The sequence below is a fragment of the Daucus carota genome, chromosome 4 (assembly GCF_001625215.2).
Source record: "Daucus carota subsp. sativus chromosome 4, DH1 v3.0, whole genome shotgun sequence".
NCBI lineage: Eukaryota > Viridiplantae > Streptophyta > Magnoliopsida > Apiales > Apiaceae > Daucus > Daucus carota.
The window spans coordinates 40,558,512-40,573,124 of record NC_030384.2 but is presented as its reverse complement, the minus strand read 5'-3'; the positions used below and the strand labels follow the sequence as shown (position 1 = coordinate 40,573,124).

The 14,613-nt window shown below is 35.5% G+C and overlaps 1 protein-coding gene across 3 annotated transcripts; it reads left to right on the top strand.

The window, feature by feature from the left end:
* The first annotated feature begins 3,324 nt into the window (after positions 1–3,324).
* Positions 3,325–13,023, top strand: LOC108218680 (lysine-specific demethylase JMJ29). Of its 3 annotated transcripts, none has more exons than XM_064091431.1 (16): positions 3,325–3,585; positions 3,723–5,209; positions 5,297–5,409; positions 5,603–5,702; positions 5,794–5,935; positions 6,322–6,385; positions 6,472–7,190; positions 7,312–7,637; positions 7,852–8,343; positions 9,145–9,217; positions 9,303–9,388; positions 11,075–11,194; positions 11,351–11,417; positions 11,530–11,598; positions 11,726–11,778; positions 12,786–13,023. In XM_064091431.1, the coding sequence occupies exons 2-15, from the start codon at positions 3,773–3,775 to the stop codon at positions 11,743–11,745; spliced, it is 3,828 nt and encodes a 1,275-aa protein (XP_063947501.1). In that variant the 5' UTR covers positions 3,325–3,585; positions 3,723–3,772; the 3' UTR covers positions 11,746–11,778; positions 12,786–13,023. The 3 variants fall into 3 exon arrangements, with proteins under 3 accessions (XP_063947501.1, XP_017247225.1, XP_017247226.1); XM_017391736.2 differs by having other exon boundaries at positions 3,326–3,585; positions 6,472–7,186; positions 7,308–7,637; XM_017391737.2 differs by having other exon boundaries at positions 3,326–5,209; positions 6,472–7,186; positions 7,308–7,637.
* Positions 13,024–14,613: the final 1,590 nt, after the last annotated feature.

The following is a 14,613-nucleotide window of genomic DNA, read 5'->3' as shown; positions in this document are numbered from 1 at the left end:
CTCATCCTCAGATTCCATGATAATGTCTTTATTTCGGCCCAAATCATTGCCAGCATCCAGCTCATTACCCGTCCTTCTTTTCTTCGTTTCGATAACAGAAATATCCCTTTTTTTTAGCTGCTCCTTAATTATCTGAGAGTCTGTTACGGTATTGTTTCCAATCTCGTTTCCCGCTCCTGAGATAACATTTTGAAAATTTGATATCCCACTAATCTCTCCCTGTCTACCTGTCCCCGCAATTACAGGAGATTTTTGTGGATCGTGATTGGCTTCGTCTTTCCCACTAGCAACTCCATGCAAATCCATCCCTGAGCTTGAACCTCCAGCGTCCATGCCATTTCGGAGCCATCTGGCACCTATAGGCTTGACTTGATTCCGAAATGGAGCTCTCATCCAAGGACCGTAAGGCTTGATAATGTCATTCTCCGGCATTTCAAACAGCTTGCTACAGAATTTCTCGGAGTGACCAACAACGCCACAGATGAAACAAAACGTTGGGACGTTTTCATATTTGAAGTTTATCCAAAACCACTCATCCCCTGCCATTTTAAGTTTCATTCGACGTTTCAGTGGCACACGAAGGTCAATGGATACTCGTATTCTCATGTAGTCTCGCCATACTCCAGTAAAATTGTTGGAACAACCTTCAACGAAATTGCCAACATAGTTTCCGATACCTCTGAGAATTTTCTCTGACATGAAGCCAGGTTTCAAGTCATGAACTTGTACCCATAATTCCATCCTATTCAGATCAACGTTTCTTGGATTCTCGCCTTCTTTGAGACGAGCCATAACTAGAGCACGTCTGTTGAAGGACCATGGGCAACCCTCCATTATCCTCTTAACATCTATCTCATGATAGAACTGAAACAAATATAGATTCAGATCCAACTCCCTCATATAAACACCTCTCCCAGGCTTCCATAAGGCAGCCATGGTATGTTGCATTGCTATGAAATCCACCTTCCCTTCTGATATGAATCTGCCGACCACACAAAGCTTTGGATCAAAGCCTTGGACATGCAGACCAGTCGCATCTCCTGTTGGCTTCTCTACCTGGAACCCCCCTTCTTCCTCATCTAAGGAAATAGCGTTCATACTCTGTATTAGATCCATGTTAATGATTGATGAAAAAACAAGAGAAAGAGTAAGACTATAAGGACGAAAAGACTAAGACGAATCAGACCATGTCAGATGACAAGACTTTTTTCCTCCAAAAGACTCTTAAGTGGCTCTTAAATCACTAAGAGTCTCTTGTTTCTCTCTCCTCTCTCCTCAAGGTTAAGAGCATGACTCCTAACTTATTTTTTCACAATAAAAAAATCTTTCCCCCCAATTCACCTCCATCTTTCCTTCTCTTTTGTTATAGTGGAGCTTAATATATGAATAAAATATGAAATAGAGAAGAGATGTTGAGAGTATTGTTGGAGTTTACACTTTTAACTTTGTCCTAAATTACTAAGAGCATCTCCAATGGTGCTCCTAAATCATTCCTTAAACAATAATATAAAATGTGGCTCCTAGTAAGTTAATACACTAGAAAATGTGAGAACTCCAATGCTACTCTTTATACTTGACTCCTTATTCACATTTTATATTTATTTTATATAAATGAGAGAAAAAAGTTAACTAAAAGAGAGAGAAGATTGAAGGGAAGTTAATATAAATATTGAGTTAAGAGCTACTAGATGTTCTTTAAAAGAAAGGAGAGAGAGTAGGCTCCTAAATTTTTAAAGAGCATCTAGGAGCCCATTGGAGCACTAAATTTTGATATACTCCTAAAATTTAGACTTAGGAGCTTGTTTAGAGAGCCCCTTGGAGTTGCTCTAAGAGCCACATTTTTTATATTATATTTAGGAGCCAACAAGTAGGCTCTTGGAGATGCTCTTAGTTGTACAGTATTTTTGTAATTATAAAAATAGTACAATTGCAAAAAGTACTTATATAAAAAGTAGTAATGTTGATGAACCAATATACATCACCAAATTTTCTTTTTCTATAACACTTTAATTTGCTGATCTAAAATATAAGAATCAAAAGAATATAAGATCAAAAAATTTAGAAAACTTAATATTTTATTTGGAAGAAGAAAAAAATTAACCATCACAAATTTTTATAATAAAAATTAAAATTTTAGTCTACTAAAAGTAAAATTTTATTAAAAATGAACTTTTAGTTTATTTGAACGTTTAATATTTACACAAAAATTTAAGATGATCTATTATTCATATATTTCATAAATAATATTCTAGCGAACGTTTGAATAAATTAGCAGGTTAGAGATCGTGTATAAGACTTGTAATTACTTTTTCAAATTGTTCAATGTATTGAGCTAGGTCCTATTTTCTAGCATGTACTAGTAGTTAGCTCGTCTGTTTGCATTGTTTTTATATGTAATAAGCAGTGTTACGAAAATCGGGAATCGGACCTAATCGGTTGAGCTACCGATTCAGGGATCAATCGGAAATCGGGGATTAATAGGAAGGATTAATCGGAGTTAAAATCGGATTTATTTTAATATTAAAATATTATTTAATATTTAGTTATTATTATATTAGCTATTTAGTAACTAATATATTTACAATATTCATAAACTCTATAATTATTCATATTTAAAGTAATATAATATTTTAATTTTAATAATTTATCACATATACACTAATAAGTCTCTCAGTTACCAAGCTCTTGGCATTCTTGTGCTGCGTTTGTTTTCCGGTTTATGTCAAATAGTTACATATATTTACATAGTTTACAGTAAGCAGCTCTAGTTTACAGTAAGTTATTTATCACTCCCATCCCATTGATTATTGAAATTTTAAATCTTTATAAATGTAAATTACCAAATTAATAATCAAATAACTTCTTTTTTTTACTTCAGGGAAATTTTAGTCTGAAATGAATTCTAAAATGCAACCAAACAATTTTAAAACAATTCATAAATATTTGATTATCATTAGATATTGTTTTAAATATTTTTAATTAAATTTTATTGAATTTGAAAATATAATTTAAAATTATAAATGAATATCGCCAAATTTTGTTGGATAATTTAAAATCATAACTAAATACCGATTCTGATATATTTTTTAAAATTTAAATTGAATACATCCGATTTCATAAAAAAATCTATAAAATCCGAATTGAGTATACCTCTCGATTTCACAAAAAAATACAGTATTTCTCAACAAAAATAAAAACATAAAAAATGTGAAATGATTAAAAAAAAATGTGAAATGAGTTAATTGGACCGTTACTAGACTAAAAACGTACTCCTACTAGAAACAGCTGCAACAAACTGTGTACTGTAGCGCAACCAATCTATGGACTGTAGTAGTGCGTGCAGTTGTTTTGTAAGTAACATCCAACAGATACATATTCACTGTATTCCATGTCAGCTTACATTCCTCAGCCTCGAAATCTTCGTAGCTTCTGCTTTATATTCCATGATTTTATGTCTGTACAACACATATTATAGTAATATTTATAAGCCCGAGTAGATTAGTACTGGAGCACAGTATACAAGGAGGGAAGGGTTTTTATTTACAAGGAAAGGGCGGGACTTTTGAAAGTTTCATTTCTTGCTTTGTAAGTGCTTCTGTTTAGTGTACATATATGTTTTTGTATCTATTGGTGTGAAGCTATAAGGCTATACTCTCTTTTTGTGAGTTGTGAATTTTGATTTTGTTTGTTAGATTCTGAAAGATCTTTTCTGTTTTGTGTAGAGAGTTTGTGGGTGGGATTTGATTGAGGTGTGTTGGATTGTTTGGGAGAGATGGGGATCAAGGAAGGAGGTGGGGTATGGGAAAAAGGGGGTGATTTGATGGAGGGAGAGGAGGTGGTAGTTGAGAATTGTGAGGGGAAAGGAGGGAGAATTGAAGGAGATGGTGGTGGTGAAGGCGGGGAGTTGTCGAAAAAATTCAAGGGGGTGAGGGGGGGGAGAGGGAGGCCTAGAGAAGAGAACAAGGGTTGTGGGGAAAATGGTGATCAAGATTGTGAATTGGGTGAAAAGGGGGAGGTTGAGAGAGAATTTTGGGATTTGGGGGAGAAAGGTGAGAGCTTTGTTAAAGAAAATGACAAGGGGGTTGTTGATTTGGATGAGAAGGGAGAGAGAATTGATTGTGTGGAGAAGAATGTTGATTTGGTTGATGACAAATGTGAACAAGTTGGTAATGGTAGTGATGAAATGAGCGCGGAGAGATTGGACAAAGATGGGATGCTTAGTAGTGATGATCAGAGAGTTGGAACTGAAGATAAGGGTTTAACTAAAAGAGATGTTGAGAAAAAGAAAGTGAATTTAGAGGAGAGTGGGACAAAAAGAACTCTTCGCCAAAGGAAAGTGGTTCACAAGGACCCGTACACAGAGTTTCTTGACGACTATATACAGGGTGTAGATGAAGGTGGGTCAGGGAGGAAACGCAAAAGGAGTTCAAAGAAAAAAGATGATAAGGATATTAATGGTGTTATGTCTGATGGGGGTTTGAAAGAATATGCTGATGACAAAGATGGGAAATCATCAGAAATTTTGAAGGGGATGAAAGGCAAAAGATGGGGTGCTAAAAAAGTGAACAAGGGTTTGGGGGAAATTGGCAGTCAAGATGTTGATATGAATGAAAAGGAGGAGGAAACAGGGGAGGTTGTGAGAGAAATTGGTGACTGGACACAGAAAGGTGTGAGCTTTGTTCAAGGAAATGAAACAGGGGATCCTGCAATACATGGGCAGGGCGAGGAATTTAATCCTATTAGGAAAAATGCTGATTGGAATTGTGTGAAGGTGGATGAAATTAGTAATGGCAGTGATAAATCAGAAAAAGATAGGATAGATAGTTGTGCTGACCAGACTATTGAAAAAGGACAGGAGATGATGGGGTTAACTAAAAGAAGTGTTGAGGAAAAGAAAATGAATTCAGAAGAGAGTGTGCCGAGGAGAAATCTTAGGCAGAGAAAAGTGGTTATTAAGGACCAGTATGATGAATGTGTCGAAAAGTATTTTCAGGAGGAAGATGAAGCTAAGTCACAGAAGAGACGCAGAAAAAGTTCAATGAAAACTAATGATGAGGAGAATTGTAAGATGACTAGGGGTCCGGAAAAGAAGGAAAGTGATGGAGGTAATGATGAGTCAGCTAGTTCAGAAGGAGATGCTACTAGTACAGCTTGCAAGGGTGCTGATGCTCTTAAAAAGCCAAAGGGTGGTCGAAAGATGGACGAAAATGTATGCTTTGTTTTCTATTTTTATATTATTAGTAATTGTTAACTTGATTACCTTTATGCTTAAACAATCTTGGTTATTATCTTAAAGGGAAAACCGCTATCCAATATGTGTCATCAGTGCCAGAGGAACGACAAAGGTCGGACCGTAAAATGCGAGAATTGTATATGGAAGCGATACTGTGTTCCCTGCATGACAACTTGGTAGCTATCTTTGTTTAGATATTATTTTAGTATTTTTATGTGATTTTAATGAACATTTGCTACTTGCATTAAGGCCGTGAAATGCAGAAATTGTATCATATGTTCAGTTTGTCTAGCGATTTTATTATGGATTTCAAGTTGATCATTGTTAGACAGGTTCATCTCACTGTCATACATGTATATTTGTATGTAGGTACCCAAAGATGACAGAGTATGATTTTGCCAAGATGTGCCCTGTTTGTCAAGTGAACTGTAACTGTAAAAGATGTTTGCGGCTAGAAGTACTCAAAAAAGTAAGTAATTTTGGTTCTCATCATTGAGTGGCTATTAATGCTCTCCTTTAATTTTAAGCTCAGATTGTTGGTATTTTAAACTTTTGTGCAGGATAAGGAAAAATTTGATTTAAAATTCACTGAAGAAGAAAAAATTGAATACTCTAAATATATTATCCCCATGCTTCTTCCATTCTTGAAACAATTCAATGAGGAGCAAATGAAGGAGAAGGCCATAGAAGCTAAAATTCAAGGTATTTCCCAGGGCTCCAGCTATTGAGTGACCAAATTTATTTTGTTATGACGACTGTGCTACTATTGTGGGTTTTTCTAAAGCACCATATCTATTATTTAATCATTTCCTTGCAAGAGTTCCTGTAACAAAAGGGTGAATTCAATGATTATAGTTTGTGGATTCATCTTGGCAGAGGAATATGGTAGAACTGCTTACATAATAAAAATGTTTATCTTGTTTTTGTCTTTTTTCCTCTCCTTATTTATTGGTCCAAGCTAGGCTTGTTACTTTTATTTCTTTCAATCATTTTTACTTTCTTCATCATGATGTATGATTCACTAAAATTAAATTTAGCAATTGAAATGAGGGAAAGATTGATGCTAAAATTGCTAATTGTCTGCACAGGGTTATCATTGTCAGATTTGAAGGTTCAAAAGGCAAATTGCACTTTGGGAGAACGTATATATTGGTAAGCTTACAGAAGTCATCTCATATTACTATGAGGCTATATTCTTGGCGTTCCTAAGCAATTAATGTCGTGAATATTTGTTGCAGCGACTATTGTAAAACTTCAATTGCTGATTTTCACAGAAGCTGTACAAGTTGTGCTTATGATCTTTGTCTGACTTGCTGTCGAGAGTTCCGTGATGGTTGCCTAAAAGTCTCTAATGAAGAGTTGGATTTTCAGTTTGTAGACCCAGGGTCCAAATACATGCATGGTGAAGGTGAATCAAAGCCTACAATGCGCACACCAGATGAAACTAATCGCGAGGATTTTTTGAAGTGGAAATCTCATGAAGATGGTAACATCCCTTGTCCCCACAAAACTTTGGGCGGTTGCGGGGAAGGGATTTTAGAGTTGAAGTGTTTACTTGAGGATTTAGTTTCCACATTGCTGGTTGAAGCTGAGAAATTGTCAGAGAAATACCGACTTGTTCCAGCAACTACTGGAGAGCGGTGCCCCTGTTTCAATTCAGCTTCTGAAATTGGCACTGAAAAATCGAAGTTACTGAAAGCCGCATCTCGGAAAGATAGCAGTGACAATTATTTGTACAGTCCAACTGCTGTAGAACTTGAGTCTAAAGACTTGAGTCATTTTCAGTACCACTGGCTCAAGGGCGAACCTGTTATTGTCAATAATGTGCTCGAGTTAACATGTGGTTTAAGTTGGGAACCTATGGTCATGTGGCGTGCATTCCGTCAGATCAAAAACTTAAATCATTCACAGCTTTTGGATGTTGTCGCCATTAATTGTTTAGACTGGTGCGAGGTCAGTTGGTATTTTCTTCTTCAGTGCCCTATTTTCTCTTTCTATCTGGTTGAATAAGGTTCTTTTTGCATTTTCTTGCGTCAGTGATTTGCTAATTATTAACTTGCTCTACGGAGTGTAGGTAGATGTTAATGCCCACCATTTTTTCAAGGGTTATCGGGAAGGTCAGCTTGATGATGCTGGGTGGCCTCTTATCTTGAAGTTGAAAGACTGGCCTCCTTCCAGTTCATTCGATGAACACTTGCCGCGTCATGGTGCTGAGTTCCTCAGTAGCTTGCCATTTAAAGAATATACAAATTCCCGGAGCGGCTATCTAAATCTTGCTGTCAAGCTGCCGGAAAAGTCCTTGAAACCGGATATGGGGCCTAAAACATATATCGCTTATGGAATCGCTGAGGAGCTTGGTCGTGGTGATTCTGTGACGAAGCTTCATTGTGACATGTCTGATGCGGTACGCTTGTTTTTTGGTATTCGTAAGTTTATCTTATGAAAATACCATTGCTGTAAAGGGCAGGGTTGTTTGAATTAGCATTTATTTTGAGCGGTGAAGCATTACAAAAGAATATTAAAGAAGTGTCCTTGATGGTGTCAATTTATGGGGATAAATACATATACACTTCTTTTTGTGGTTTGTGGATTGCTGAACATTATATGTGATTGTGCAGGTCAATGTGCTTACCCATGTCCAAGAAGTACAGTTTACATCTGCCCAACAGGTCATGATAGAGGAGATTAAACAAAAGCACATTTCCCAGGATAAAAGGGAACTTTTTGGAGAAGAACAGATAGCAGTTGATATGGAAAAGCAGGAAGAGGAACTTAATGAAATGACAGGTGCACCAAATGGGACAATTCAAAGTTCTGAGGTGAAATTGGGCCAGGGATCTACTGATATCACTAATGTTCGAATGAAGAGAAATGCAGCTATCAACCGGACGCTTGTGAGTCAAGATGTCCGTGACAAGAAAAGTGAACTGAATGAATATTCAGGGAATAGTAGTGTTGGAATTTTGGATAACAATATTGAGGGAATTGAACACCCAGAGGGAGGTGCACTCTGGGACATATTTAGAAGGGAAGATTCTTCCAAACTGGAAGAATATCTAAGGAAGTATTTCAAAGAATTCAGACATGTATACTGCCTGCCTCTAGATCAGGTAAAGACAGTGCCTAGATTTCCCGTTTTCAAGTGCTATTGTAAATTACCAGAAGTTTAGATCTTTGATCAACAGAAATCTTTATCTTGCTTTTTTTGATGATAAGATTCTTGATGTGTGATTTATGGTGATCTTGAACCAGAGAATTTAAGCAAACTAATTAGCGACTTAAGGTGAATTTTGAATCTTTTGATATGAGGAACACACTATTTATGTGAAGATACATAAAGAAGTTAAATTTTATTGATATTCCAGACTCTAAACAGATTCACTTAATTAATAAACCATCTACTTTATTTAGAGGAAGTATGGACAGTTTTTATGTTGTAGATATTAGTTAATGATGTGGTTTGTGGCAAAGGAAAGAAAATCGATCTATGTGTACTTGTTGAAGATCTTTGTAAAAACAATTACCAAGTTGTGTATTTTATATTCTGAATTGCCTTAGAGCGGAGGGACAAGGGAGACACCCGTAAGCTAGTTGTTAGGCAACAGGAAGGAAATCAGTAGTATGTTTTCGTAACAGCATCTCTTTACCATGTACCAACTATTTTGTTTATTTACTTAAAGCAACTGCTAAGAATTGTTTCAAAATGTCATACATGGCTTTGTTCCTAAAAATGTATGTGTTATTGTATATTTCGTTATAGTTTTCATGGAAACTCCTCTCCAGTGTATTGTATTGCTATGCATCCCATGTTTGCTTCCATATGTGTTCATTCTAAGAGAAAGCTGATGATTCATAACTTTTTAATTTTGATATATCTGAGCTTCTGTAAATACTTTTGTTTGATGTTACAGGTAATTCATCCTATTCATGACCAGACGTTTTACTTAACCATGGAGCACAAGCGAAGGCTCAAACAAGAATATGGTTAGTTTAACATGCATTTATGGTGTTAACTGCTACACATATATGTTCTATTGTCCGTGCAACGATTCATGTTTGATATGTTTAGATGTAGAGCCATGGACATTTGTCCAAAAACAAGGAGATGCAGTATTTATACCTGCTGGATGTCCGCACCAGGTTCGAAACCTGAAGGTAGATATATATTTGCCATTTGGGTCTTCCTTTTACCAAATTAAAAGTTTTGCCTTCTGTTGAAGGTAGCTTCTAGCTTTATATAGCTGTATTTTTTTTTTGAAAAAGCTACTATATGAACTTGGTTTAACCATATCTTTATTACTTTATCATGTATAAAAATGCTTATGCTTCTTCTTTTCCTTGAAGGTATATGTAAGCGAATAATTCCAGTTTAAAAGGTGGTCAGAATTGTTAGGGCCTTTCTTCAATGCTCAATAGATTTAACTACTAATATTGATTACTAATTTCAAATAAAGGAAATGCTGTATTTAAGTTGAAATATTCTGGAGGATTTGATAGAGGTGGTTATACATTGTTTCATCTGCAAATCTCAAGGGAGGAATCATTGTGATTAATAGTATTTCTTGTCTTTTTTTGCTAATTTGTGATTAATAGTATTTCTCACTAGCATAAATAGAAAAAATAAATTACATGTCGAGGCATCTACCGGATTACATAGTTGTGTGTGTGTGTATGTTTACCAATGGAGTATTTCAGAGTATTACATATAAATTGTATGTAATAAGGAGGAGGTAGAAAAGGTTCCTACAAAATATAACTAGGGATAACTGGATAAGAGATATGAGTGCAAGGTTGTAAAGCAAAGCTGGTATTGAAACCCGGGATAAAGATATGGTGCCCTTGTTGCCCCTGAGCTACTAACTTGTTCCCACAGCACTGTATCATTCACCAAAACACTCAAATTTATACCACTTTTGGGCCATGAAACACTGCCTGGTGTATAATTCTGCACACCGGAAAACCATAGCCTTGTAACCATGATGTTGGCAATCTGCTGATTTTATATTATATTAACCGTTCTTCTTCAAGACCCATTGAAATAACATAATATAAATCAAATATGTTGAAGGTTTACGTACCATACACTATCTTTCTCACTCTACACACATATAATATGGGCAGGCCCCATGAGAATGCCTTTGTTCTTCTTTTTTTTCCTTATAAGGCACATGACATATGTAAATACACACGCATTTGTGTACATATATATATGTATGTATATGATTATATGGGTGGGGACGAGTGAGTACCCCGCTCATTTTTTATTATCTTGCAAAGGCATGCGCATTGCGTGTGGGTGTAAAGTCTAAAGTTGGCCTGTGCAAATTAAATGCACGCATACGTGATCCTAGGAATAGATACAGTACCCTTTGCGATGAAGTTAGGATGATAGCTCACCGTACCATACCTAATCTGGATCGTTCCTGATGATGAAAAATATTACAGGTTAAGCTGTACCTTTTTAAGAAAAATGCTTCTCGTCGATCAGAGTGATTACTGTTTTGCATTGACACATGTTATATTAATTATAAGCATACAGTTTTAATCTATATTGAAGATGCATGCGGTCTTAGTCATCTTCAAGGAAAGTATGATTTAACAGTATATTTTCTTCACACCACAAATAATTGTTTTCTTTAGCTCTTTTTTTCCTGCTTACTTTCTTTATTTTTATAAATAAGACCGCTTAAATAAATATACACACTGCATCATACTTTTCTTCGTATACCTATGATACTGGTCTTCAGAGACTCACACTATTCATCTTTGCAGTTATTTCTGTTTAAATTTACCTGTAATACTTGACTGACTAAACTCTACACCGATGATTTCTTCTTGCAGTCATGTATAAAGGTTGCACTAGACTTTGTTTCGCCGGAGAATGTACATGAATGCATCCGGTTATCAGAGGAATTTCGCACCCTTCCGCCAAATCACAGAGCCAAGGAGGACAAACTGGAAGTATGTTGCCTCAGTATATGAATCACCCAATGTTGTACTACAAAATTTGTGTAATTAATGCATAAAGTGTTTGCTTATAATATGTGTATTAACATACATCTTCGACACAGTATATATACTATATAATTATCATATTAATTTTATTTTTTGGTTCAGGTGAAGAAAATATCCTTTTATGCGATGCAAGCAGCTGTGAAGGATTTAAATATGCTGGAGGAAGAAGGTACGTCTACATTAAATTCATCTGGCCTTTTTGTTCTGGCCATTGCAAGCTGGATTGTTCTCTCTGACGGTCTTTATTAATCTAGCTTTGCATATCCTTTTACTTGAATCAGGAACAGGAAAACCAGATGATGCTAATGCCTCAGAAATTTTGGCACCAAAAGGCAAAAAAGAAAAAGCAGGTAAGTGTTTTAAGGGACTTCATGAAGCTATTTGATCTTTATAATAAAATCTTGACAAATTATCTCCTGGATTTATCTTAGAAGATGTTACTATATAGCTTTATTAATTTCTGTTCTTTTAAATCAGAGAAAAAAATAAGATTGTGAATGCAGCTCATGAAGGAATCCGCATATTATAAGGTAACTCAACTTTTTATTAGTATGAGCTAGTGAATAGAAAGATAGATATCCCGGTTTTAGCAAGTGCCATTAGGGCGCTAATGAATGAAGAGATATTACTTCCGGTTTTTGATTTTGTGATAATTTCCTGACTAATCAATATAGGCTTCTTACTTGGATCTGTTCTAAAACTGTTACCTGCTTATTGTCTAGTTTGCTATTCTGCAAATGCAATATGATATTAATGATTATAGATTATCTTGAGTTATAATTTACAAAAGCCAGCTAAATATTAATAATCACTTTCATAGTATACTCTGGTATTTTCTGGGCCTCTAAATTGTGAATACTGTACTGAGTATTGTGCTATTGTTTTACAAGATAGATGCAAAAGTTGCAAATATAGTTTTGGGGGTTGGCCACTTGGCCCTAAATACCCCATCCTGAAAAACAATTCCCAAAATACCCATTTTTAAGAAGTTGCCCTTAACCCCCTGAACCGCATATTGAATATCTGTACCCACACGGCCACACCCAGGAGGGGATGCACATGTTAATTTTTTATTTTTTTTTGAAACCGGAGATGCGCATCTTGGGAATGCGTATCACACAAGTTAGATTTTTTATTTTTATATTTGAAACTGGAGATACGCATCTTGGGAATGCGTATCACACAAGTTAGATTTTTTATTTTTATATTTGAAACTGGAGATACGCATCTTGGGAATGCGTACCACATCGGTGCGCATTCTTGAGATGTGTGCTTTCATAAAAAAAATATACTAAATATGCATCTTATATAATTCAATCGATTACTGGGTGAGGCCCGGGAAAAAGAAACAAAATATTAACAGGGTGTTGGGGGAAAGTAAATGGTGGCAAACAGGTTTCAAGTTACTGCAGTAGTGCAGTGCATAATATTACAATAAAAATAGAAAATAATAATACACACACACACACATTCCTATGTCATAATCAGCTATTTAACAGGAGAATTCCCGGCTTACTTTCATTCCTTTGTATTTCAGGTCTTCAGCAGTTATGGGATCTATCTATGGCTGGTCGTCATCTGCATACAGCCATGAATGTTGATGGATAATCTTTTGGTTAAAACACACACAATTATGCTGTCTTTTGTTCTTTAAACAAGGAATTTATTTACAACTTGGTTATGTCTTTGTTTTGTTGACATTGTTGGAACATTTAGATGAGTGATTGACTGCACTAGGCTGTTTGTTTTTTCTTCTAGTGCAGTGTGGTTTTTTATTTTCTCTTTTGTTTTTACTCTTCTTTGCTCTGATTTCATTAAAAGTTAATCAGATATGTCGGGGCCTATTTGGTGTAAGTTGGGAATGGAGTAGGGACTTTGAGAATAAAATTGAAATGTGGAAATGCCTAGCCCCCAATCCCTAGTTTACGACTTAAGAGTTGGATGAGATATGAATTAATTATGTTATGGTTTGTACGACTTAAGAGTTGGATGAGATATGAATTAATTATGTTATGGTTTGTAGAAATAACAAATAAATTCTAAATTATAGTAATAATTACCCATACTATTATTAATATTAAAAATCAAGTTAATTCAAAATTTACTAGTTGACAAGGTCTTAGAATAAAGGGTTAATTATTAAATGGATCACTTATTATAGCCCAATATATCATCCGTATCACTGCGAAATTTTTGGTCTCACTTAAATCACTCAACACACTAATGGTTGCATTCCGTTAAATCAAATTAAAAAAACTAATGGGCGCAGCTGAGATAGAAAACTAACGGCTAATTCTGCTGACTGTATGTTCCACTTCACTTCATTCCCCGGTAAACATCACTTCATTCCCCGATAACCATAAGTGTGTGTAGTGTATTCGGGGCCTGTACATGAATTAAAAGTTTAATACTACTTTTTAGCTTTATTAATGTAAAATCTTTTGTCACATTTTTTACATTTGACACTCCTCCTCGGTTGTTGCGATGATTGATCACTTTGCTCAGAATCCGCATCCTCTTCTAAATCCTTTTCATCTTCAAAAATATCTGCTTCTTTTTGTTGGACAGGATTGGTTAGAATTGCCTCTTCTGGACTAATAACTGGAGGTCATCTGACATAACCAAACAGGTCTTTTAGTTTATTTAAGTTTAAATTTATTTTATTCCTGCAATCCACGTAAGCACCATGTCACCTGAACTTAACGGAAAAAATTAACTTTAACGTCTTTTTTAATTTGATTCAACGGCATGCAACCGTTACTCTGTTGAGTGGTTTAGGTGAGACCAAAAATTTCGCAGTGATGCGGATGATACATTGGGTTAGAATAAGTGATCCATTTGATAATTAACCTCTAGAATAAATGAACAACCCTAATTCTCTCTAGCTTCTCTTTTGTCGTAGCTGTATGGGGCTTTTATCGGTATTCACCGGTGTAAAGCCCCAAATCACTTAATTGCTTTGTTTTTCTTCTTAATTTTTGAATAATACATATTGTCGGAAACAGATCTAAAAGCATCAGAGATTTCGTCGTCTCTCTTCCAAGCGGGTGAGTTTTAGTTCGATTTCTCCTGTTTTTGTGGTTCTGCTCCGGATCTATTCTCGGGAGAATTCTTAGATCTAAAACTATCGGAGATTTCGTTGTCTTTCTTCTCTGCGGGTGGATTTTCAGTCCGATTTTTCTTGTTTCTGTGGTTCTGCTTCAGATCTAAGGTTTTTTTCTCTCCCTGGTTAGAGCTTTGCTTTTTCACTTCTTAATTGTAAGCGGGGTCTTGATTTGGTGATAAAAGCTTGTATGAAATCTCCGTTTTGATCGATAGCTCAAACGATAGCTTTATCAGGGCATGATGAAGAGAAATATATAGAT

Excerpts from the sequence above, each read along its gene's own strand:
- LOC108218680 (XM_064091431.1), top strand. The coding sequence starts at position 3,773 with ATGGGGATCAAGGAAGGAGGTGGGGTATGGGAAAAAGGGGGTGATTTG. Across the intron at positions 5,703-5,793 it reads GGCTAGAAGTACTCAAAAAA|GATAAGGAAAAATTTGATTT; the intron begins GTAAGTAATTTT and ends ACTTTTGTGCAG. Across the intron at positions 7,638-7,851 it reads ATTGTGACATGTCTGATGCG|GTCAATGTGCTTACCCATGT; the intron begins GTACGCTTGTTT and ends GTGATTGTGCAG.